At 40.5% G+C, this 25,502-nt stretch overlaps 1 protein-coding gene across 1 annotated transcript; it reads left to right on the plus strand.

The window, feature by feature from the left end:
- Positions 1 to 1,096: 1,096 nt before the first annotated feature.
- myg1 (myg1 exonuclease) lies at positions 1,097 to 22,685 on the plus strand. The gene is made up of 7 exons (XM_020636760.3): positions 1,097 to 1,407; positions 1,975 to 2,087; positions 6,908 to 7,067; positions 8,224 to 8,373; positions 11,723 to 11,845; positions 13,064 to 13,245; positions 22,174 to 22,685. Exons 1-7 carry the CDS (start codon positions 1,144 to 1,146, stop codon positions 22,361 to 22,363), a joined length of 1,182 nt encoding a protein of 393 aa, XP_020492416.2. The 5' UTR covers positions 1,097 to 1,143; the 3' UTR covers positions 22,364 to 22,685.
- Positions 22,686 to 25,502: the final 2,817 nt, after the last annotated feature.

Consider the following 25,502-nt stretch of genomic DNA (forward strand, 5'->3'; position numbering starts at 1 on the left):
TTGATCTATGACAGTCTAAACAGAACTTAACAGTCTCATAAATGAACTCAATCACTGTCCAGGCACAATCTGGTGAGTTCAGGTAAACCTTAAACCAGAAGACACGCCTCTAAAACAGTGTTCAAGGACCATGCTTCATATATTTACTAACTGTTTGCTCTGTCTTTTGTTGCTTGGGTGTATTTAAGTTGACAGATCAAAGACCATACCCATACCTGTCACTGTGATATGTACTGCCAGTGGGTCCATAAGCTGTTCACAAGCTTTATATTACTTTGCAGAGGATCATCATATAACCTAACCAATTAGTTTTATCCTGTCTCCCTGTTCTGCCCATTGTTTGATGTTTGTGGAAATCTGATTTTACATATATCTACATGTAAATGGCCTGGGCTTAGATCACACTTTTCTAGTCTTTCTGACTACTCAAAGTGCTTTTACACCGCAGGTCACCCCCACCCATTCACACACTGATGGTAGTGATCCATCAGAAGTAACTAATCCCATTTCAGGTTAAGTGTCTTGCCCAATGACACATTGGAAATGTTGCCCAACTCAATAAGCCAAGAATGCTTGACCTTCCTTATAGTGCCCTTATTATTACAGTTTATATTCTAGTAGAGCAAAGTATCAAACAGAACTGCTTTTATGAAATTAAATAAACATTAGGTTGCCTGAATGTCTTTGCCCTTGGTCAGTTTCCAAATGTGCCCAGTTTGTTGGAGATTTTCTTAAAGATGGTTTCTTAGTCTATCAATGATGTAATGATGACTAGTGGGCACTATTCTGCCTAAATATATGACATAACGAGACTAAACATAACTTTAAAAAAAATTGCAAAAAAGATCACAAAAATAGAGAAAAATAAGTATTGTAGAATAACCACCATTTTTAACCCACAGCGCCCTCTGCTGTCAACAACTTAAAACACATGAATGCATGATCTCTAAATTATCTTTCACAGAAAATATTCCTATCTTAGTTTTGTTTCAACTGTATAAGAGTAAATCAAGGAAATATTTTTAAGAAACAAAAAATAAAATAAAGAGCAGTACAAAAAGAAACAAACTCAACAGGCGCTCCATTTCCGGTCCGTCTATCAAATCTTTCCGCCAGCAGCGCGTCTCGTGTGCAAGTCTTTGAATGTGGCGTGTCGCGCTTAATATAACAATAAATATCACACAAGTATATTCAAGCAAACAAGCGAGTGTTTTCCGACTGTTCAATCCAAGAGGTAGCTGCTGTTTGCTCGGCCTCACTCGCACAGAGCTACGTTACATGTCAAGTCAAGCGAAGAGACCCTGCACTGGAAACATGACCGTAAAAAAGATCGGAACCCACAATGGATCCTTCCACTGTGATGAGGTTCTGGCCTGCTTCTTCCTCCGCCAGCTACCGGAGTACAAGGTAGGTCCACTAGTCTGCCATTATAAGAGATTAATTAAGGTTACTTGTATTGTTTCCTGTAACGATCATGTGTTGCTGCTTCTTCAAAATAAAACCTTGCTCACTCACTGCCTCGCACTTTAGGGACTTTTCTTTAGTGTGTATTGATTGGTTGTTGATGCCTTTGTATTGTTTTGTTTGAGACGTTTTTATTTTATTTCTTCATCGTTGAGCCAATGTAATATTATGACAGTCCACACGGGGGTGCTGCTGTACAAAAAAATGATGTTGCCAGAAGTACAATATTATACAGCATCTCCATCTCTAGTTTACTAAATGGATTTTGGCTACAAGACTAAACAGCTTGGTTTTTTTTAAAACTGTAATAATTTAGTCTAAAGCAGTGAATTTAAATATAGCGTCAGACAGGTGTTCATGTTCATTAAGAAAAGATTTCAAGCTTATTTTTGTGTGTGAGTTTTTGTCCTACATTTGTGAATTTACTTGCAATTTACATGGCCATGATTGTGCCTACTAGAGCTCGAACCATGCTTGATGATTGATTGACAAAATCCATTCTTTGCACAGGATGCTGAGATCATCCGGACCAGGGACCCGACAAAGCTGTCAGAGTGTGACGTTGTCGTAGACGTGGGAGGAGAGTTTGACCCAACGAGGCATCGATATGACCATCATCAGAGGTACGACTGTGGGAAAGGGCCTTTTAAACTTTAAAATAGCACAAGAGGCCTCGTTCATGTGGGACATGCCGCAGCTGCATATCATAGGTGTGATTAATATTACTCCCAAATGGCTCAATCGTTTAGATGTGCTGGTAAGACATGTAATTGAGCCAGCCACCATAATTAATCTAGTAAATTACACTTACGTGTTTCCTGCTGTCACATTGTATGGTGCCTGCTGTGAGAAAGACCCGCGTATTATTGGCAGATATAAGTGTGGTTCAGATTTAATAGGCATCGGCTGGAACTGACACATTCTTAAATCGATTAGCGGATCCCCACAAAATGAATTGGTTAGTATTTTGATAGTTGGTTCATGATTTGAAGCACTTATTAAGAAAAATGATAAATACACCCTTGATCAAGCTTAGCAAATGTGTAGATTGGATGATTACCTTTGGCTTTTGGGTTGGTAGAGGAGCAAAAGAAGACATATGCTACAATTGTAGACCTGAGTTGATTCAATAGTTGTCAGTAGATTTATTAAAGTTATAAGAAATTCAAGTATTTTTCAAGCCAAAAATGCAAAGAAGCCACTTGTACCAGCCCAGCTGTCTTACTGTAAAAATGAATCACTTCAGGTTTTGGACTACTTGTCAGACAAAAAAAACAAAGACATTGAAGAAGTCTTCTCAGACATTAAGAAACTGTGATGGATGTTTTCACCAGTTTCAAACATATAATAGATCAAACATTTAATCACAAATCCTATTCCTGAATAATTTCCACTTTAAGACTATTTTGCGTAAACAGCCACTTTTTTCTAACATATTTGAAGACCAAAACAATTAGCTGATCAATTAAGAAAATAATGATAAAGTGATTATTAATTTCCTAATTTGTCGTGGCCTTGTTATCCACGCATTTGAAAGAGATTTTGTACAGAATATTAATCAATTCTCTATCTGCGAAGGAGAAAATGTTTGTTGTAAGGCCTGTGGTTGCTCTCAGTCAAATCACTTCATATTTGGATATTCACATTATCTCGGGTCTAAACGGGACAACGTTCATGTTTCTGTACTGACATCGTTGAAGTGCATAATGAACCAGGAAGGAAAGGGCTCCTTTTTTTTTCTCTCACGCTCCACTTCCTGCCAAAGTCCCTTCCACATGATTACATTCCCTTCAAGTCTCATCACATTGAGTAATCATCCTTTTGCAGATGTCTTGTCTGCTCAGTGTCTTGAAGATAATCAAAGATAGCTGTTATGACCACGGTGATAAAGATATGCCAGGGCTCTCTTCCTGGCAGGTGGTTAGTGATAATTAGCGCTCCTTCAATTAAGCATGCTCCCCCCCCTGCTGCTGGTTCACGAGGCACCAAGGCTGCCATGGCACTGTCAGGGGCCGCAGGAGAGTGTGGCTGTCACTCACAGGCTGATGGGGGCATGATGGATGTGATGGCAGGGACAGATGTACAAGGGCCGGGTGCTGCAGGATCTAAGAGAGAAGCTGACAGGAATAATTAGTCCTCATTTCAATAGCACTTCTTCAAACTGTGACACTATACAGATGAGGCTGACAACAACACAAAAACATCACAGTGAGTGTTGTAAATTAAGAGCATGAAATGAAGACCTTAAAGGAGTAGTTCAACACTGGGAGATACTCTGATAAGTGTTTTGATTCAGAGTTGGAGAAGAGTTACATCAAGTTCTGCTCTGTTTAATGTAAAGCCAGCCGCTCAGGGTTTCCCCCTGTGTTTTAAGTCCAGTGCCACACCAGACCTAAGCTGCCCTGCATCTGGCCTGCCGCTTGAGCTTTTTTAATGTTTGGAAAGGTCACCAGCCAAACAGTCACTAATACAGATAAGATAAAAGCCGAAGAACCGTACGCATGTTTTTCAGATGATCAAGTACTGGAGCTAAATTTTACTAAGACAAAGATCTAAGAATTCACGGCTCCACTGAGTCAACGAAGACAGCCACACATCTTTTCTTTTATCAGAACATCTTTGCAAATATTTTATCTGGCCTTTCTCTTTGAAGATAAAAGTCTTAAGCATTGAAGAAAATGGCAGAGGACATCAAGTGGCAAAGCAGATTTTAGAAATACTCTCTGAGCTCTGAATAAAGGTTTATTCATTGATTTATTTAAGGAGGGACATCGTACATACATCAACAGAGTCCTTTGCCAGATGTTCTTTGGCGTCACAGAGTTAAATAAAATCCATTTGCATAGATTCAACAGTTTATAAAAATACAGATGCAATACAATCTGGGTAATGAGAACAAATAATATCCAAGATAGGACTTGATACAATTAAAGTTACCATGGGGACAGCATCAGTGTTGACGTTGTTGGTTCTCAATCAACCTTTTTTTAACCTTATATTTAAATGAATGATAGGATGTTGACTGTGTTTGTGGTATTAAATTCCACTGATGTGATGCTCTGAAGGAAAAAAAACACCCTGGCTTAATGTGATTTTGAGTGGTATTGTGCAGTCCCCCCTACTGTAGCTGCACCTCTAGTGGTCCTGTTTGTTTATTAAGTTAATAAAGCCAGACAGTTGAGCGGGAGCTAAACCATGAAGAATCTTATAAACTAGGCATTAATAAAAGCACAACAGCCAGCACGGACCCAGAGACTATAATGAGTTTAGTCTCATACAGTCCAGAAGGTCACATTGAGATCTTTATGGATTAACCCCCCCCCCCCCATTTGACTTTTAAAGGACAGCATGATTACCTTGAGTGATCTCAATGCAGTTTGAATTTGATTTCCAATGTTATGTTTTAATTTGACCGAAGTACGGAGAATACAGAGAGCCAAAGACTAAAATAAATAATAAATGTTGTACATGTGCTAAAAGGTTCGAACTGAAATAATTAATTACCAGCCAGGGTCAGGATGACAGGAGGAGTAGAGAGCTGTATGCCGCTATTTTTGCCTCATTCTTCAGATAATGTGGAGTATTATTAATTCTTCTTCATGAAGTGCAGGGGTTTCTGCTAAATCATTAAGTTCCATTTAAAGCATCATTTCACATGTACATACTGTAGTATCGAGCCGCTCAGGATGTAGAGCGATCAGCAGACGTTAGTGGTGCAGGCGATCCACTACATGTTTTTTCTTGGGGAGGGGGGGGTTATATGCTACATATGTTAAGAAATGTGCTACATTAAAATTACTATTATGGCCAGCTCTTGTTTTAGATTCTACTTCCCTTTACTTAGTTGTGTGCTGTTAATGAGCTGTTACCCATCGTTGGTTTCACACAAACACTTTGATGACTTTTTCCTTTTGTAAGCGTATCTTTTCCACGCGTTCTCTGTCATCTCCCTCCCTCCCGCTCTTTCACTCCAACCTCCTGATAATTAGCATAGAAATGCCTCAGCTTGGCCAATTAGCCCTCTAATGGCTCTGCTCACCCCCCTGCTTCCCTTGCATGTCACTCATTCATTTGACAGTCAGTTTTCCGCTGTGCTGCAGCCCAAGCATCCTAATTAAGCCTGTGTTAAATGACCAGCGGTGGCCTGGTTGCTGGAGCCCACCCATCTCAGCACGTGGCTGAGGAGAAAGACCTCCGGTGGCTTTTATTCATGTGCCAGCACGCTCACAAACACAGCAGAGCATGATTTCTCCCTCCAGCACATGCCAACTCTCTCTCTCTCTCTCTGTATCTGAGGGCGAGATTGATGGAGTCATGTGTGTTTTATTGGTTTCTGGTACAGTAATGTGCGGTGTACGGCTGACATTTTATTGAAAGGTCCAGTTATTGGAAAATATGTGAGTTGTCTGTTTATGAGCAGTGCAGTCAGGTTTTCTAAGTCCTGACCCGAGTATTGAGTGCTGGATGCCGCAGTGTTTCTCAGCTTTGGTGTGAGATGATATCATTTTATTTTAGATGTAACATGACTCTTGGAGCAGAACTAGACGACTGAAATATTGCTATCAGACCGACAAGCTGACCTGACACATCAGCTCATCATCTGATTTCATTAGATCATTTTATTATAGCAGTAATTTATATCGACTGCTCAGTTTGTTATGAAGCTGGATATTAGAGGTTTAATGAGTATCTAAATGAATCAATGCAACATTTAAGTAATGAACGATTCAATAAGATCAATACGAATGGGAACATCAACTATCATCGTAATCTTTAAGCTACATCTTTCTAAGGACATTTACATGGCCCCCGGTCTGTCTGTCCCTTTTTAGACCAATAATTAACAGTTAACCGGTTATTTCTCTGTTTATGGACTCGTCGCCTAATCCTCGCGGTCCTACATTTTAATATGCATTGTTCTGCTGTAGATGTTGGATGTTTAAATGAAGATGATAATAATGATGTCCACTAAAGGTTTAAGGATGATCGGCTAATTAGTAACCAGCAACACATTCAAATATGTTCATAATATAGAGTGGACACTTGAAGTTATCTGATTTATAATATTGAATAAAAATCAGCTGGCATCATTTCATAAACCTGAATTCATCGATTGAGCAAAACCTCTTTATTGAAGTCACTCTTTAAGGCTTACACAGTTAAGCGATTTAAATAATAAAGTGAAACTAAGTAGTCTTTAAATCTGCTTCTGCAGTGAGCAGTTTCTTACATTCTGGATCCAGGGTTAGGGTTAGGGTTAGGGATAGGATGCATGACATTGAAGTTATCTCACACAACAATGTACATACAAGAAATAAAAAGATTTTATATGATAACCCTTTTCACTCCCTGTATATATAGAATACTGGCTGGGTGTTGAAAGGTATTTTTTTTTCCTGTTTCTTCATCGATCCGCTGACAGAAAGTCTTCCTCTCGTTTCAGGACCTTTTCAGAGACCTTCAACAGCTTGTGTCCAGAGAAGCCATGGGTGACCAAGCTCAGCTCAGCAGGCCTGGTCTACCTCCACTTTGGTCGTCAGCTGCTGGCCCAGCTGACGAAGCTGAAGGAGGAAGACAGGCAGCTGGAGGTGCTCTTTGACAAGGTGAGAAGAGGAGGAGGACGACGAAGACAACATATTTATTGCAGGCAGGGAAACAGCAACCATTGTGTCCTTTTTACAACACCAACACTTCAGACGATTTCCCCTTGCTGAAATGTATCAAAAACGTAGGAGCTGAACCTTGCATCATATTCATCATGACGTTGGACAACAGAAAGTTCTACAAGGATTCAAAGGGGAAAGCTTATATATCCGTAAGATGAATAATGATGGAATTTAAAGATCCTTATCTTTTTTGCACTTGGTCCATGATGGTTAGCAGTATCCATGCAGTCACTGTCTATAGATAATCCTCAACACTTTATCTGAAGTCTAGTTCATTGAGTTCGAGAATAAATAAAGGTTTGAAATGAAATTGCATGTTCCCTTTATCAGACAGTTGGCAGTAAAATGTGATAAGAAATAAAATACTAAAGACACAGATGTCGCAAAGTTTCCCTGCTATGTCTAAACCGAGGACGCTACAGTTATATCTAAAGTGTTTCAGACAGCCGGACCAGCGGGAGACGTCAGCACACACACAACATTCTCATGTCCAGGCTCATAAGCCCTCTAAATCTTATGTCACTTTTAATATAAGCACTATTAGCTTATGCTATCCTTGGCTTTCTTTGGTGTGTCGGTTTGTTTAAAGCCCCAAGTAATCCCTTTACTCACGGCCGGGGATTTATTAATTTGTTGGATGTCTCGTGCCCTCTTGGAGTGCAGACATGCTGATCCTCTTTTTTTATAGCCCCAAAAACTTAGTTCCACTTGTAAGCCACTTGTTAAAATGTCAACTCTTTGGTGATTGACCTTCAGCTCTTCTTAGGAGTTTTCGGCACCAGAAAGGGCTCTACTTCTCCGCTCCTCTACTTCTTCTTTTTAGAGTTTTTCCTTGTGAACTGTAGAAGTAGAGGCCGTTTGTCTTGTCTGTTTTTCGTTCGTCTGAACTAGCCGTGCACTTAAGCCTGTGACCAATCAGCATATCAATCAGCATAATGTAATTAAAGTAAAGTCTTTTTAACTTCCCTGGCTTGAGTGATGTAGGCTTTACTGCCTATTTGTCCTTTTCAAAAATGAGCATAAAACGGCTGTGTCTCGTGTCATTACAGGTTCTTAACCTCTCCCATCACATGTTTCTGTCTCTTCCTTGCAGCTGTATGACAACTTTGTGGAGGAGGTGGATGCTGTAGACAACGGCATCTCACAATACGACGGGGAGGCCCGCTACTCCGTCTCCTCCACGCTGAGCGCACGTGTCGGCCACCTGAACCCACGCTGGAACAGCAAGAGTCAGGACACCGAGGTGAGGGCTGTGTGAGTGTGCATGAATGCCCTCACTTAGCACGCACTCTGGTCTGCTGCAGCACGCTGCTTTTACAAATGGGAGATGAAAACAGAATGTTCGGGCTTTAGCTTAAATGTCTGATTACGCATAATGTGTAAATGTACAGAGGGACTGAAACTTGAGGGCAATGGTTGCAATAATTTCCAGGGTTGATTTCTGACATAAGGATTGAAGAGTAAGGGATAAAATAGATTTAGATTGAAGAGTTATTGTGTTTGAAAAAAAAATGATGATTGACATGATGATTGTTCACCATTTTCTGACAGATTATGGACCAACAACAAATCAATTAATCAAGAACATTTTTGACACATTTATTGACAGTAAAGCAGCAATATGTAAGATATTTACTGTGTCAAATCATAAAATGACCTTACTATTTCATCGGACATTAAGAAAACATGCTATGTTGAAGTGCTGCCGTCTCTGTTAACAGTGCAGCAGCCACTGTTAACAGTGCAGCAGCCAGTATGTCCTCCTTCTGAGTTTAGATTCCAGTCCGGAGGTTTTAAGGCACCCCCACACGGCCATTTTTACCCCTCGCAGGTGTTGCAGTAATGGAAGCAGGAAAGCTAACAGGTTCTGGTTCAGATATAACTGATTCTACCCGACCTAAAAAGCCTCTGCTTTTGTCTAATAAGCTCCTCGGCCGATGCAGAGCTGGCTAAACACTGAAGCTTCTGTGTCTGTGACATGGCAACCTGCGTGCACATCAACTCTAGGGGTGAGAGTTACATATTGCTCCTTTAAAACTAATCCTAAATAACAACCTTCCACAGATTAAATTGTGTTAAAATGTGAGAAATTCTAACTCACTTGTAATTAAAATGGTGATGTCAAGTGTTTGACACCCTCATGTCATAAAAAGGAGGAGTGCGAACGTGAAAGAGACGTGAACCACAAGGAGACGTCAGGTTTTTCTGCAGTAAAGGGTGAGTCTAAAAAGGCAGGATTAGATCACAGTAAATAATGAACCCTTCTGACTCACATTCAGAATGTGCCGGTTCTTTGTTCATAAAAGCCAGTTTGTCTAATGATAGGTTGTACGTTAGTGTTTCATGAAGCTCTGTGGATACAGTAAATATGTGTGTAATCACTGCTTGCATTTCTACAGTGTAATTCAAAAGCACTCTCGGTTTTACTGCGTTTACATGATTATGTCTGTAGAAGGGAAAGCAAAACTACAATTCAGCCCCTTTCAGCCGATTTTCAAAACACTGATGTTAATATTTGTATCCTCGTCTTCTCTCGTAGCTCACCTCAGATTTAATTTGAATACACATAACGCTTACTTTTTCAAACCTTTTTTACTCTGGAGCTACAAGGTGCATATAATCCACCTTTCTGAAGATGCAACAGAACAGCCATCCTCAATGTTGTTGAATGAAATGGTTGGACAATGAACTGTCTGACGACGAATAACGCTCACAACGTTTCCTGAAGGCCAAACTGACATCTTCAAATTGTTTTCAAATGTCGATTTATCCGTCCTTCCAAACAGTCAAAACACACAAACATACTGTCCTGACAAGTGCTCACAACCAGAGGGGCTGGTTCTGCTTATGTGATGCTTGAAAAATGGACGTAGTTGCTGATTAATTCTCTCATTAAGGGATTTTCCCAGCCAATCTTAAATCTAACATGGAACAAACACCAAGAAGGCTACAAACCAAATTATCCACAGCACAAGCTTATTCACATAAATATCATTATAGAAACGCTGTAAGACAACAAACGGAACAATGACTGAATGATGACTCACTTAACCTTTTGGTTGATGACTCAGTGAGCTGATGCCCTTGTGTCCCTTTTTATTTTTAAACCTTGATATTTAACAATGGATCCTTCCACAGTATGGAGCCAAATTTAAATAAAGGGCTTTTTTTTAAATATGGGCACACCCATTTAAAAAAAAAAAAAACATTCGGAAAAATCCTGCAGTGAAACACCTCCAGTTTTCTGCAAACTCTATTGAGATACCTGAAGCCCATATTTGATTTTCCTTTGCTGAGTTTCTCCCTGATGTGCACATAGGCTGTTTGTTTTCTCACATTTCACTTCACATGATTATGATTCTTGTCCCAGAACTTTCCTCCAATTTCCCCACCATCTTACTCTGCACAGTGAGAAAGAAGGCTCTGAGAGATCGGAGAGACATTTATTGGAAACGGTTTGGCAGAGAACTTGATGGTAGAGTGACCTGGAGATCTCTCAGCAGGGACTGTTTGTGATCCAAGTAGATGTTTCATCTCCTCCATCCACCAGTCAGAAAATCAGAGGCACTGCACCTGCCTCGATCAGATGCTGAGGATCAGACTTGTGCCTGACAAACTTTGAGTCTGTGTGTGTGCAGGTGATCATGAGAGATTGTGTTTACGACCCTCAGACTTTCTCATGTGCATTTCCATTTCCATTAACTAGACTGTGATAGAAAGGTCAGTTTAGGGTCTTTAGGTCTTGACGTTTAACTGAATTTGAGTTCACAGATGGTGTTGAAGTAATAAAAGAGTTTTTTCCCCATCACATCTAAAGTCTTGTCAGCTGTAAAAAGTAGGCGTGTCAAGGCTTTTATGAATGGAGAGGCCCAACTGGGGCACTGACTTATGTATGGGTGGTCTTAAGTGTGACGTCCACACACGCATACACAAGAATCTCATCCATTACCCTTTCTAACGCCACTAATTTAATCTACTTTTATGTAACCCAGGAGTGGCAACATAATGTATATCTTCTTGGCCTACTTTTTAAGGACTCTAAAACAAAGATGTGAGAAATCACACTTTTAAACTAATGATGGATTTAAAACTCCTGCATACTGATTGGCATGTTTCATTACTGAACAAATTGCTTCATTACAATCCAGTGGTATGCACCTGTCTTATAAAACTGATGTGCAGGGTATATTTACAATTTAAAGAACATCAAATAAAATTTTACATTAACACATAAAGAAACTACTTGAAACATGTTGCAAAAAAAAAAAAAAAAGAGTCAGAATTAATTGACAAGGCAAATAGCCAATCTTAGTTTAGGAATTTAGGGCTGGTCCCTGGGGTGGCAAATCAGATTTCAAGGGGGGTCAATGCCACCCCCTGGCAAAGCCCCCTGACCACGCCCCCTGGCTGTAAAAAAGCAGCACCTCTATACCTTACCCTATAATATGATGTTGTTTGTGTTGTGTTGGTTATTTTGAGATTGTCTTCTCTTGTTTGACATGTGTTATATACATTTTTATGATTTTATTGTTGACATTACATTCTGACACTGTATTTAATAACTGCATGCCTGTGTGCCTTGTTTTTACCAGGAGGGTTTCAGACAGGCCATGAAGATGGTCGGAGAGGAGTTCCTGGACCGTCTGGAGTTCTATCAGTCCTCCTGGTTTCCGGCTCGTGAGGTGGTGGAGAAAGCCATCAAAGAGCGACATCAGGTAATATCTCATCTGGACATTTTCATTTCAACTTAGCAATGTTACACCGACTTCAGTCATCAAAAGGAAAATTCTAAATCAGTCAGAAGCAATCATTCATCAGTGACTGTTCAAGTTATAAGTTATGAATATTCAGTATTAGAATGAATCAATCGCGAATCAGCACTCTGTGATCTATGCAGAAATAATAATAGTCTGTATGAGGAGCCAAAAGCAGGTGGTATGGAATCTGTTGTGGTCACATCCGGCCTCTCATCTGCTGTTTTCTGACGCCTTTAAAATAAAATAAAAACTCCATTCTAGATTAAAAAAATCAACTAGAGCGGAACATCTGCTTCAGACTGTGTCACAAAAACAGTCAGCTTCAGGTTTCATCACTTCTGAAATGCATCAAAGTGATAGATACCACCTCCATTCATTGCTTGCATTTGAATTTTTTACAAATCTTTATCATGATGTTGTTAATCCGTTTTTTTTCCTTCTTTTTCTTGGTACTGGTAAGCAGGAGTGCTAGAGTGCTAAAGTTTGCCAAGTAATTTAATTTAATTTACATACTTTATTGATCCCTGAGGGAAATTCTGGTTCACTGTTATTTTAGAGACATGCTTCTCACACACATGCACAAACAGGATCTGTGGACATGCGTTAGTGGATAGATCAGAGTGGGGCTGCTACACACTGCTACCCAGGGAGTTTACCAGAGTTGTTGGGGGTTTGGTGCCTTGCTCAAGTACCTCTGCGGTACTCAGTCAGTGCCCTTGCACCTCTACAACTACCAGACCAATGTCCATATTATGGTCCGCATCGGGACTTGAACCGGCGACCCCCCTGTTCTCAACCCAAGTCCCTACAGACTGGAGAGGTACCAGTTTCCAAGGTACCCTTGAACAAGGCAGCAGAAACCCCAACTGCTCGGGCGCTTTTTCATGCAGCCCCTCACTCTGGCATCTTTCCTTTAATCCATGTCCATAGGATGTGTATGTACTATGTCTCAACAACAGAGTGTAAAATAGAATTTACCCACGAGGGCTCAATAAAGGATATCTTTTCTTTCATAGCTTAAATATTCATCAATTAATTATTCTCTTCTGTTTGTCCCCATTTTCTACAGAAAACTGCAACCGCTCTTTTCTCATTGAAGTTGTGGGCCTACACTCATTGTTTCTAACCTTTCATCTTGCCAATTAGTAACTCACATTTGTCTCTTCCTGTTTCCAGGTGGATCCCAGTGGGGAGGTGGTGTTGTTCTCCCTGGGTGGATGTCCTTGGAAGGAGCATCTTTTCTCTCTGGAGAAGGAGCTCCAGGTGGAGACACCAATCAAGTTTGTCCTTTATGCCGACCAGAACGGACAGTGGAGGGTCCAGTGTGTCCCCGCTGGACTCAACACTTTCCAGAACAGGTAGAGCTTCATTAAGTCTGTTTTCAGTTAATTCAATGAGACTTAAAAATAAGATGTACCTCATGAAAAATAAGTCCATTTTAAGTGTAGAGGGAGCACCTTGCACTAGTTACTCTTCAAACATGCAGAACTCACAGAGATGTTGTGACACTTACTCACACACAAGAGGTTCTCCCTGACTGGATTTTATTTAAACTTTGGTAAAAAAATAAATTAAAAAAAAAAAAAAAACACACAGCAGCAGGCACAAACCCGGAGTCTCCCAGACGTGTTGTATTGAGTTTAGCTCTGGTGACGGAGAAGAACTGTGGTGTATGATTTAACTTTCATGCTTATTGGACCATTTGACAACTACTCACGGAGGGCTGACGTTTCATCCAGTGAGAGAGTAACTCTTGCATGGGCTGACGACTTGTTTTGATGATGATTTTGTTAAAGCAGTGGTTTTGTCTCAAACCGACCTATAGGGAGTTGAAAGAATGTAAACAGATCCAACTCTTTAAAGGCACCTGAGGCCTTTATCCGTGCTCACACCTCTCACTCTGATGTTTCTTTTGTGTTCTTTATGTAAATACAGCTCTCGGCAGAGACACTGTTCAGGCTGTCTTTGTCATTTTAAGCTTCTTACAATCAGGATTTGCATGAACGTGAAAGTCATGCCCCATGGAAAATCTCTAATTGAAAGCCTGTTCTATGTTTACGATGTTTTTCACTCAGAAGTTAGAAATTTGTTTACTGGTTTTACCGTCCCAATTAATCTTTTATATATAATCACAAAAACATCAATGGTTTTTACGTGCTTAGGGTACAAAATTAAGGCAGGCTCCCAAAGCCAACTAAACCCCATTACATCCAATATAAAAATAGCCATTTTGACAGCAGGACAAACATCCATCCATCCATCCATTTTCTTCCCCTTTTCGAGGTCGGGTCGCGGTGGCAGCAAGCACATTAAGTCAAACCAGACTTCACTCGCTCCAGCAATGTTTTCCATCTCCTCCTGGGGGATTCCGATGTGTTTGCAGGCCAAACGGGATACATAATCCCTCCAGCAAACACTGGGTCTATCTCAGGGTTTCCTCCCAGTTGGGCGTGCCAGGAGTCGAACATGTTTACAGCCTGGTACAAAAACAGTTATAGTCTCTTTATCTAATTTATTCAACTCTAAGTTTAAAAAAAACAAACTCTTGTCTGATTACATAAACGCTAAAAGTTATGCATGATTAAGCATATTGAGGGGCGTGGTGGATTTGACTGACAGGAGGGCATGTTGTAGCTGTTTGCCAGGAGGTTTAAGGACCGTCTCAGGTCCAACTCTTTGCCTGTGTCTTGACTGTTTCAAATTTTGGTTGACATAGCATTTCCAATATTGCGACCACCTTCATTGGGTTTCTTAAGGCCTCTTCAAAAACAAATGGCTGACGTCATCGACACTATGTTCATGTTTTATACAGTCAATGAGTAAGACAAAACCAATTAGCCAAACCAAGACAGTTAGAAACTCCATAAACGTAAGAAGCCAACAGTCTCGCTGCTCTGTAAGACTGTATTATGGAACAGTAGTACTTGTGCTTACTGCTAGAACCAGCTTGCTAAAATGTACACAAAGACAATGGAAACAGGCTCATATTTGGCAGATATATTCACTGCTTTAATCAAGCATCTAAGCTAAAGCTGGAACAGTAACTAAAAACAGAAAGCACAGCTGATTCTGATTGGATTGGCATGAGTTTTGCAGGTATGTGGTCATAAATGAAATTATTTGACAGAACTTAAAATTCACCAAATATATTTCAATCAATCCAGAGGGAAGCATAAATGTGGATACCATATTTAAACAGTAAGCCGTTTTACTTCAAGCACCAAATTCAACATCATGGAGGTGCTTACGGAGAAATCCTGGCATTACCAAAGTCTGAAGGATAAATCGCCAACCATGACTTCACTAAGTTTCATAGCCATCCATCAATCATTTGTTGAGCTGTTTAACTCTGGACAGTTTGAAGGTTTATACTCGGGACTTCTGCACTGTATTTAACATCTGCTGCTCATTAGCTAATTCAGAAGCTGCTACTTCTGTGTCACACTTGCCGACAAAAAGTTTCAGTCAATTTGTTATGAATGCTCATATGAAAAACCTCCAGAGTATCTGAGTTCTGCTGAAGCTCCTATGCTTCTAAATGAATGCAACAAACCTTTGTGTTGGCTGATACTTTTATGAAGATTCAAGGTTTTTTTTTCTCCAACTTTTATGCTATCATATTATCTTTGACCCTTTTATCTGTCATTGATATACTTTAATGGCCTTTGCACTATGAATCACTTTGAATTGTCTCCCTTTACCTTTTTGTGTGCACAGCTCCCTGTTGTTGTTGTTGTTGTTGTTGTTGTTTTGAAGCCTTTCTGCATCTTTTAGCATAATAAGGTCCCTCAAACTCACGAGCCCAGCACTTGCGCCAAAGTTACCTCATCGGTGCTCTAGTTCTTTCACTCTGTAATGATGAGAAGAAGGCGCTCTTTGTGAATTTGTCACTTGATTAACTCCTTTAAAGTCTGTGTTCGAGTCGTTACCTCTGGAAGGGAATTGTTTACCTGAGGAGCCTCTCAAGCTGGGACTCACAACGCGTCTCTAAATACGTCATCAGCATCCCCTCTGGAGCTGGTTTGTTGCTTGACTGCGGCATGAATTCCCAACTTGCTGCACATGTGGTTGTTGTATGGCCAGGTTATCTTCAGTAGAGGGCTTTGTCTTTCTAGTTGATTGGGTTTCTGGGGGGTTGTTGTTGGTTAAAACCATTTTATGGCTTAATAATGTACCAGATACTGACTGGTCATTAGCTGCTGGCTAGGATTCTTTATCTGGATGTTTGATTACATGTGCTATTAATACTGACCACCTTTCTGCACAGTGGTAGCAGTGAGTCTTCATTATGTGCACTTAAGCACAAGTGATTAGGAGTAATTAGAACAGCTTGGCTTCGGGATTGGTTCCAATAGCTGGTTCCATTTTGAATCCAGTTTCTTTGTTTGAAAATAACACATTCATAAAGCTCCTACTCTTATTAGGCTCTCATCAACCGTGTCCTCTCTATCCTTTATCAGAAGAGCAATGTTCAGCATATCTATATTGTTATAATCGTTTTTCTAATTTTATGAAATACAAATCAAAATTCAAAAACTCATGGTGACAAAATGCTGTACGACCAAGGCAGGAAGTAAGATTCAAATAAAACCACAACAAAGGACAAAGATACACAACACAATACATACACAATAATACACAAATACTGACCGAAATGAAATGTAAGAATGAAAACGAGCAAGAAAAAATTAAAAACCCCAAACAGAATCATAATAAACACATTTCTATAATTTAATTATAGAACAATAGGAAGAGTCAATTCAATTCAATTCAATTTATTTGTATAGCGTCAACTCATAACAAGTGTTATCTCAAGGTCAGCTTGGATTGAACGCCACCGAGAAGATGATCATTTGACCGAAACCTTAATTCTGCCGCCTTGGCCAGGACTCTCTTTAAAATGAGATCTTGTATCTGAGTGAGATGAGTCTCAGTTAAGACGAGAAAATGTCAAGACACTGAACAGTTCTTATATTACTGAAGAGGATTAGGGCCACTAGAAAAAATGTTTTTGGGGTTCTGACTTTTTTCTCAGAATTCTAAAGACTAAAGTCAGAATAAAAAAATAAAAAGTCAGAACCCACATTTTTATTTCCAGTGGCCCTAATCCTCTTCAGTATAGATAGTTAGACTGTTCAATATCTCAGGAGTTGCCTCCTCAAAGGCTCGATCCCCTCTATTTCTAAGTCTCAATATCTAAACAGCTGAGAGGAAGTGTTCGGTCAACCTTTGTGCTCTAACTGGAGTATGATACTCTAAGAGGTCGAGATAAGAGGGTGGCATTCCGTTTAAATCAATAAAATCTTAAAACCAATCTTGAAACAAAAACTGGTTTTGATCCTGGTATTGTTACTCTGATTCTCCCCTTGGTTTCTCTTCTTCTACTGCTACTTCTGCTCACTTTGTACTTTTGTACTTCTAGTACAGACAAAATATTTTTTTGTAACTCTAACGCTGCTCTTTCGGGGTTTCTACCTTTTTTTTAGACCAAGCATGAGACATCACAATCACAGCAGATGGTCTCTTTGCCACTAACCTCCCTGACCACTGTGTTCTTTCAAACGTCTTGTTACCTCTGACTCAATGTGGCGTCACGCTGTTACCCTGCATTTTACGTGGCTCATTATTGACACAGAAGGATGTTGAAATATCTTTTTGATTGAGCCCTGATCTGACCAGCAGCTGCTATTTTTTCACCTCTCTCTTTGACATCTGCTTGCTCTCTTAGTGTTTCTTCTCTCTCTCTCTCTCTCTCTCTTTCGTGTCCATTCTATCATCACCCTCCCCCATTTCATCACCTTTTTCCAATCTGTCCTGCTCTCTTCCCATTAATCCTCTTTCTCCCTCCTTATCCTCCGTCTGACCATATCTCGCCTTCTCACCTTTCACACCCTCCCTCCCTCTCCTCATCCCTCTGCCCTCTGTTAGATTTGTCTTTTTTCCACTCCACTGCAGAATCTCATCAGGCGGAAGCACTTTCAACTAAAAAAGGCCGGCACCTGTTTGGTGTGGCTGCTCACTTCAAAGATTTAATGTAATGCAAACATGGCGGTTGGTGAGGAGCTACATGAGAACAATGTGGTGTAAAAACGCTCGCTCCAGATGGCTCTTTCTCTGGGCGGCCTGCTTCCTCTCAGTGGGCATGTGCCGACTCTGGGAAAAGGGTGTTGTTATCACCTGTGTTCCTGCTATTGCACCTGAGGAGGAGGAGGGGTGGAGGTCTATTTTTATCTGCATCACATTGCTAAGGAAAATGTGAGTGGGGAAAGAGGAAGAGGGAAGTAAGAGAAACAGCAGTCATTCCTCAGTGTGAGCTGTGTAGAATAAACTGTAGAATGACAGCAATATGTGCTGAAAAATGGAAATGTCTCTATTTCTGAAAAAGCACATGAGCTGATTTCACAGGGAGCTGCTGGGCCTCAAGGTTAGGATCAATAATAAGGATTCAATCTTTTTTTTGGGTTTACTTATCATTTGGCCAAATAAATAAATAACCCTAACCCAAAACCAGAATTTAGACTTGAACTGAAGAATTAAAATTGCCCTCAAAAAGTAAAAGTGTAGTGTTAATGTATTTATTCACTGCAGTCTGGTGTCACCTCTTATCACGCTTTATCTCTTAACTGATTTTCACCTCTATCTGAAATGATCTCTCTGTCTTCGTTTTTTCCTGCTGTCTACTTCTTCTTCTGCCAGTGACTTCTACCCTCGTTCATGTCAGAGGTGCCAACGTGATGAGTCATGAAGTAGTGATGCGACGATTCAGATCGTCAGGGAAATCTGTTTAGAGAGCCCAGTGGCACCAGTGAGTCAATAATGGTGTCACACTAGTCAAGACGACGATACATTGTCATCATGAGTAAAAGAAAACAGCACACCTTCATATAGAACAAAGATGTTTGACCTTTAAAACATTTAATATTGCTGGTTATTTGTTTTAAATCGATAAATTTGTAAAAACTAAAGAATTAAAGGCAATACTGGTTACTTGATATTTTCTATTTTTAATAATAACACACCAACATGTCCAGCTTCCATCTATAAGGATTCACATCAATTCCTCTCATACAGTATCTAAACCTGTCCTCGTAATAATAATAAAAATATATTTCATTTGAAGGCGACTTTGAAAACACTCAAGGTCACCCTACAAAGCAGAGATAAAAATGAACAAAGAGAAATAAATTGATCAAATTAAAAAGACACATTTACAGTATCAATCATTGTGAAGAGGATTCACGAGGCAGGATGGATAATGGTCAGACTGAACAATTTAAAAAGATGTGTTTTGGGATTTTAAAATGGAGAGAGTCAATATTAGGGATGTCTGGTGGGAGGGAGTTCCAGAAGCGGGGGGGGGGCTGAGCGGCAGAAGGCTCTGGACCCCATGGTGGGCAGGCGGGCGGGTGGTGTAGTGATTTAAATGGAAGAAGAAGACCTGAGAGTGCAGCTGGGTGTGTTGATGTGCAGGAGTTCAGAGAGGTGCAGAGGAGTGAGGTTATGAATGGCCACATATCCAAACCTGTTCTCACATAACATAAGCCACAAATAGCTTACTTATTATTTTTAATAATCCTAATAATTTATATATTTTTTCTCTATTTTATTTGTAGATATTTAATCTCAACCCTTATTCACATTGAGTTTGTGCTATACAAATAAAAATGAATTGAATTATTCCAGACTCTTCTAAATCATAACAATCATTACTTTTACTTGCCTGTGTATCTGTCCATGTGTCAGCTTTTTTGTCTCAATATGCCATTTTCTGTGCCTCATTATCTCATCATTGGGGATAAAAAGCCAGTTATGAGGAGCGGAACATTTTAATTGCAGTAAGGAAGTGATGAATCCAAATGGACTCCATGTCATTTCCCTCTGAAAGGAGAAAATTACATTTTTTTCTCCCCCCCCCTTCTTGGCAATTCAGTGATTTTTTTTTTTTTTTTTTTTTTTTTTTGGCCAAATCTCCAGTTTGGGCAAAAAAAAAAAAAAAAATGTGTGAAGGGTGTAAAATCTCTGTGCCGCCCAAGAATTATGAGCTCTAGGAGGATTCAAAATGTTTGCATGTTTACAAGCGTCTCTTACTGTCCTCTCAAAGAAGACAATTGTACAAAAGCTCCATATGATCCGTCTGAACACATGCAACACATTTGCTGCTTTAATGACCTTTTATCAGCACTAAATCTCATCATGATTACATTTTTTTTCGTCTAATTATGTAGTCATACCCAGTGTGTGCCTTGTTATGGTATAGAAAAGGTCTTGAGGAGTTAATTTTCTAATTGTGGGCTTATTTTTAGAGTGGTCATCTTGAGAACCGGAGCTTCCTGGCCCTGTCATAACAGCAGTCACCCTCCTCCCACTCTCTCCCTCATTACCAGCCCTGTTGACCTTTCCTCTTGAGCTCGTTTTCCAGCCATACTGTGGAGCAATCGATTGGTTGATTCATTTAACAGGGATTAGGGGTTCGGCCTGCTGTTCCTCCCCAGGTTCTCCTGTGGCAGTCTTAATAAGGATAAGATCTTGTAGACTGGAGATAATGACAGGGAGAGAAGACTCACTGGGGGGGGGGGGGGGTTTGAATGTACACGTTTTAGCGCACATGTCCCATCGCTCGACATTCTAGTTCACTTTTGTACTTGTGACTTTCCTCACTTTCAGATTTACTACAGCTTCAGAGGATGATACAGGATGATGTTATCAAAGATTGAAGGGGAAGCAGAGCATCAGGGAAATAAACCCTTCAAAATATGAAACAGGAGAAAACACTTTACTCAGATGTTCAACAGACATGTCACTTTCTGTCTGACAAGCCAGGCTGCGCAGTTCCATATTTCATCCAGCATGTGATGCAGAGAGGAGCCCTGAGGTTGGAGCCCTCCAACCCAGGAAGACTATAGCCTCAGTATATGGGGCGCAACCTAACCATTAGGCCAACCCGCTCCCTTTTCATCTAGTTTGAAGGCGTTAAAAACCCTTTCAGCAGTAGTGGAGGTGCTGAGGGTGAGCAATGAAGTGAAAAATCTGAATTAGATCAAATTATCATAAACTTAAAAGTGTCAATACTCTGAGAAGAAAAATTGTCAGAGAGAATGGAGATAACACCCTAAAGCGAGGAGGTAATGTGTTTTAAACGATGTGCCGGGCTGTAGACAGAGGTGCACCTTGAATGCAGCAGGTGGTAAATGAGCTACTCTACATTCATATGAATTTTTCAGCCCCTGAACGTCTCGTCCGACTCGACTCTCTGTCTCTAGGTCAGCTCGTAAACCCGCAATCTCTTTCCCACTTTGTAGGATTGCCTGTTGACTCCATCGTATGGCTGTCCAACTGCCGTGACAATCTGTGATTTTCCACATTACTGGAGAAGAAGAAAGACGGGGGCAGTTATTGGTCTTTTTGCGGGGGCTTATTATGGTACTTCTTCGCCTGTGAGGGTTCCTGCAGTTTACCTTTGAGGCCAGGAGTGTACCTAGGACCCTTTAAGTCAGGTAGAGCGAGAGTAATTCAGGTCTTTGTGCAAGGCCATGAAAGGAAAGGGAATCATGTTTTTTTTTTTTTTTATATATAATTTACTGTAGAATACAATACAATAGAATGCCTCTATTTCTTTATTGATGCACTCATACAATATAAAAACAGCATCAGCAAGCAGACAGAAATAAAGACAAATAAAACAGGTAGGTCAGGTCTGTAGGTCAGTGAATAAATGTCAGTTTGTGTTCCTATGAAAAGATATTGCACAGTCTCAGTCTCAGTGTTAGTTATTGCCCATTCTTCATTCCTTTGTTTTTTTGGGGGGGGGGGGGGGTATTTTTCTTAAAGCCCATTGCAGTAGTGCTGCAGGTAAGACTTTCCCATCAAAGATTACTTCTCTGTTTACTCTACAATAATTAGTGTCAGAAAAAAATTGCAAATTACAAATTTGAACACTCTTTGAAAGCCTGATTTTGTCCGACTTACAGTCCAAAAACACAAACAATTTTTTACGATGAGCAAGCAAACTGTTGGTACTCTTTGTTCAAAAATGACTGACGATGGAGTGATGACCAAACTTTGTCTACCTGCCACTTGGATTTCTGTCCTATGTTAACCTGATATTGTTCTTTTCTTGATTTTTAGTTGACATTCTTCATCAGTCTTCAGCTGGTTTAATAGTTTGAATGTTCTGGTTGTGCAGACATGCAGAGCAGATTGTGTTTCAGAAAAAGCATTGTGTCAGCATAAAGCGAGCCGATGACCACGTAGCCGCCATCTGTAACCCTTCTGTCTTCCTGTCCAAGGCTGTCCCTGCTCGAGGAGTGGCGCGGCGTTCGTGACGAGGCGCTATCCGAGCTCAGTGGGATTAAATCCTGCATCTTCGTCCACTCCTCGGGCTTTATTGGCGGGAACAAGACGCAGGAAGGAGCCCTGGAGATGGCCCGCAGGACCCTGCAGGCTGCTGCCCAGTCCCCTGCTAACGGGAGCAGCTGAATACACAGAGAGTAAAGGGGAGAGGCCGGCCAATGGCACATTTTATTCTCTGGCTGATCTTAAGAGAAGAGAGCTAGGATTATTGTGTTAGTTTTTTCTAGCTTGCAGCTTGTTTATCCCAGCCAGGGCTAATGTTGTTTTGTTCGTCTGTGCCAGGTTTGGGATGCTAATGGAAGCCAAATAACCTTGGACCGGTTCCCTAAATACCCATATTCCAACACGCTCTCTCTGAATCCTAATGTCGACTCTCTTATCATCTCTGCTTGTTCATGTTAACGTGTTTTTGTTTTGGTCCTTTTGCAATAAAAGACTATTTGGAATACATGTTTGTCCTTTGTAAACATTGAAGTTTTAGTTTAAGTCTGTTGTAGAACCTTTATATCTCCTCTTTCACTGTCAGGGGAATGTGATGCAGACAGTATTTCCTCCTTTACCTTTCAAGGGGTCGACTCATACAAGACACCTTCATTTCCAGCATGCTGACATTAACTGTTGCACTCAAAAGAGACACGCGCGCTACTTCCTCTGGCTCTGACATCAAAGCACCAATAATAAGGCTTGATTAATTCGGAGGAATTGAATTTCCACAAAGAGCTGCTCCTTTTGGCAGCCGCAGTCATGACGAGGTTGCCACAGTGTGACGAGACTTGCACTCTATTTCCCCATTACAAAAGACTTGAATTTTCTCATGAATATTCCAGATTTTCTTCTCTACGTGTTACTCCTCCCTCATTGCATTCTCCACACAAGGCTAACCTTTCTGCTAACCAGTGTAGCACATTGCTCTCTAATCTCACTGCCGTGTATTTGATTTCCGCCAAGTGTTATTGTGCAAACGCCACAGCAGCAAGCAAATACTTCATGTGTTGTTACTTACAGTTAATGTTGCTCAACCTACTTTCTTCTGTCTTCATTTGTCATGACTTTAGTTTGGTTGTGGGCACTGTTAATTATTTCATGACAAGATCATTTCACCTCCTTCCTCTCCGCTCTTTCTGTCTTTTGTTTCACTTTTAATTGAATTGGAGAAGCATTTTGTTCTCTAAATGGCTTCTTTCCAGAAATACGGGTCACTTAATTCCTTTTGAGTCGAGGAATTTAACATGCATAATACATGTCTGTTAGAAAAAAAGGCTCAAAACTCTATTCATTAATCTGTGTTTGAGGCTCAAGATTTCAGCTGCTGAGTCATTGCTTCCCTTTCAGCTGAGTGTACACCGGCTATTTTTAATGGCTACTGAATGATCCTCTTCTTGCATCTTATTTTCCAACACTGTCTTAGTCACTCACACACACTTGCACACTCACACACAGGCACAAACACACACATTTTGTGTGAGTTATTAGCCTGCTCTCTATTGTGCTGGAGCTGAGCCAAGGTCTCAATCCAATCCATACACATTTGTGACAGCCTTTTACAGTCACATGTTCCAGCATCTAATCACTGCCAAACTGGGTTGTTTTGTGAGCTGCAGAAGACTTTCCAACATTACACCTCGCTGACAGAAGCGGGAGAAAGCATAGGTGTTGTAGCACAGCGCTGTAATTGCACACACTTTTAGAGCAACTTCAAAGAAGCGAAAATAAAAGCGACTTGTAGCCTAATATGTATTGATTTGAGTTTTACAGCCTCCTCTTTACTCTTGCTTGCGCAATCTCAGGCTTATTCACCATCAAGTGCACTTGGCTGATTGCTGAGAACAGGAAATGACAAGATGTTCTGAGTGTGTTTAAAAATTCAGTGTCCTCAGAAGACTTTTCCTTCTTTTTTTTTTGTTTATTTTTTATTTATTTTAGCCCCTTTTTATGCTGTGGTTTTCACCCTCTCACAGAACCAGACAAACCTTCCAGCGCTGACTCCTTTCCTGCCACATAAATTACCCACAAAGCAACATTTCTTTAATACTTTGTTTTGTCAGCAGGGATGGTTTTCTAACAACACAGCAACAAACCCAAACTGTTGTGCTGGTCCTCAGTCGTAAGCATTTTTCTTTTTTTTTGAGTGCTGGCAGGTCCCTGTTGGCTTTGCTTTTGAAAAAAAAAAAAAAAAAAAAAGGCTACTGAGAGCCTCAGCAGAACACCTGCCCCCATCCTGACCTGTTGTTAGCAGATTCAATCCCAAGAGAACAACAGGCTGGTTACAAGAAATGCGCTGCTGGTTTTATATCACCCTCTCTGTCCCACTCCGTCAGACAAACTCGACATGCAGTCAGAACATGTAATTTGTGTTTTCTGTCCTTCTCCTTTCTCGTCACGGCACAGAAAATAGACCAAATAATTTCTTTGTGCACTCAGTGTCGTCCAGGAGTAGATTTCTGCCACTGGCTGTCAGGTATTTTCCACTGCCTCTATCAGTTTACAAATCTGTGCACGGTTCATTCAGTTTTCCCCACTCGGTATACAGCATCCAAACCAAAACTGCCCGAACTGCAGGTTTTCCACAAGAGTTCACATTGTCAACATGTTCAACCTGCTAACAGGCCTGTGCATGTTTTAGAAATGCTTCCTCTGAGAACATCCCAAATAGACTTTATATAACTTTCTCTCTCTCTCTCTCTCCCCCCCCCCCATCATATTTATCCTGCTGAAATTGAACTTCCCATCTGTCATCAATCGCTCACTCCTGGCTCAGGGACCTGAAAAACCAATGTGACAGACATTTCTTTTTAGATATTTCTCATTCTCATTATGCAGCTCCTTTGTTCCTTGTTTTGTATGTGAGGAAAAAACCTCAAACTCAGCTTATTAACAGTTCTATCTTTTGCAACAATAGAGACAATCAATCGTCAAGGGCAAAACATTTACAAAAATTCTGCTGTAAAACTGGAAAGTTACATCCTACTTGGAGGACTTTGTATTTCATGTGTCAGATGTGTAGATGTCATTGTCTTATGGCGGGTTGATAGAAGCACGACAGGCTGGGGAGGCAGAGGGAGGGAGACGATGTGCCATCACAGCTGTCAGATCCCCCCCCCCAGGGCTCCTCTGAAGATCGGCACATACAGTATCCTCGCTGCTTATAGAGAAGAGCAAAGACACAGCAGGACACTTTTCCTGAGAGTGAACTTCTGTAAATAATATTTATCTACATTCAGAGATATTTGTTTGACTTTTTACTATTCATATGGAAAAATGTGAC

This window comes from Labrus bergylta, chromosome 5 (genome assembly GCF_963930695.1).
Source record: "Labrus bergylta chromosome 5, fLabBer1.1, whole genome shotgun sequence".
Taxonomy (NCBI): domain Eukaryota; kingdom Metazoa; phylum Chordata; class Actinopteri; order Labriformes; family Labridae; genus Labrus; species Labrus bergylta.

What these genes read in the sequence shown, in the direction of transcription:
- myg1 (XM_020636760.3), top strand. Translation starts at nt 1,144, where the DNA reads ATGTGGCGTGTCGCGCTTAATATAACAATAAATATCACACAAGTATAT. An exon ending in TGGAGGTGCTCTTTGACAAG is followed by an intron (nt 7,068 to 8,223) that starts GTGAGAAGAGGA and finishes TCTTCCTTGCAG; the next exon opens with CTGTATGACAACTTTGTGGA. An exon ending in GCAAGAGTCAGGACACCGAG is followed by an intron (nt 8,374 to 11,722) that starts GTGAGGGCTGTG and finishes TGTTTTTACCAG; the next exon opens with GAGGGTTTCAGACAGGCCAT.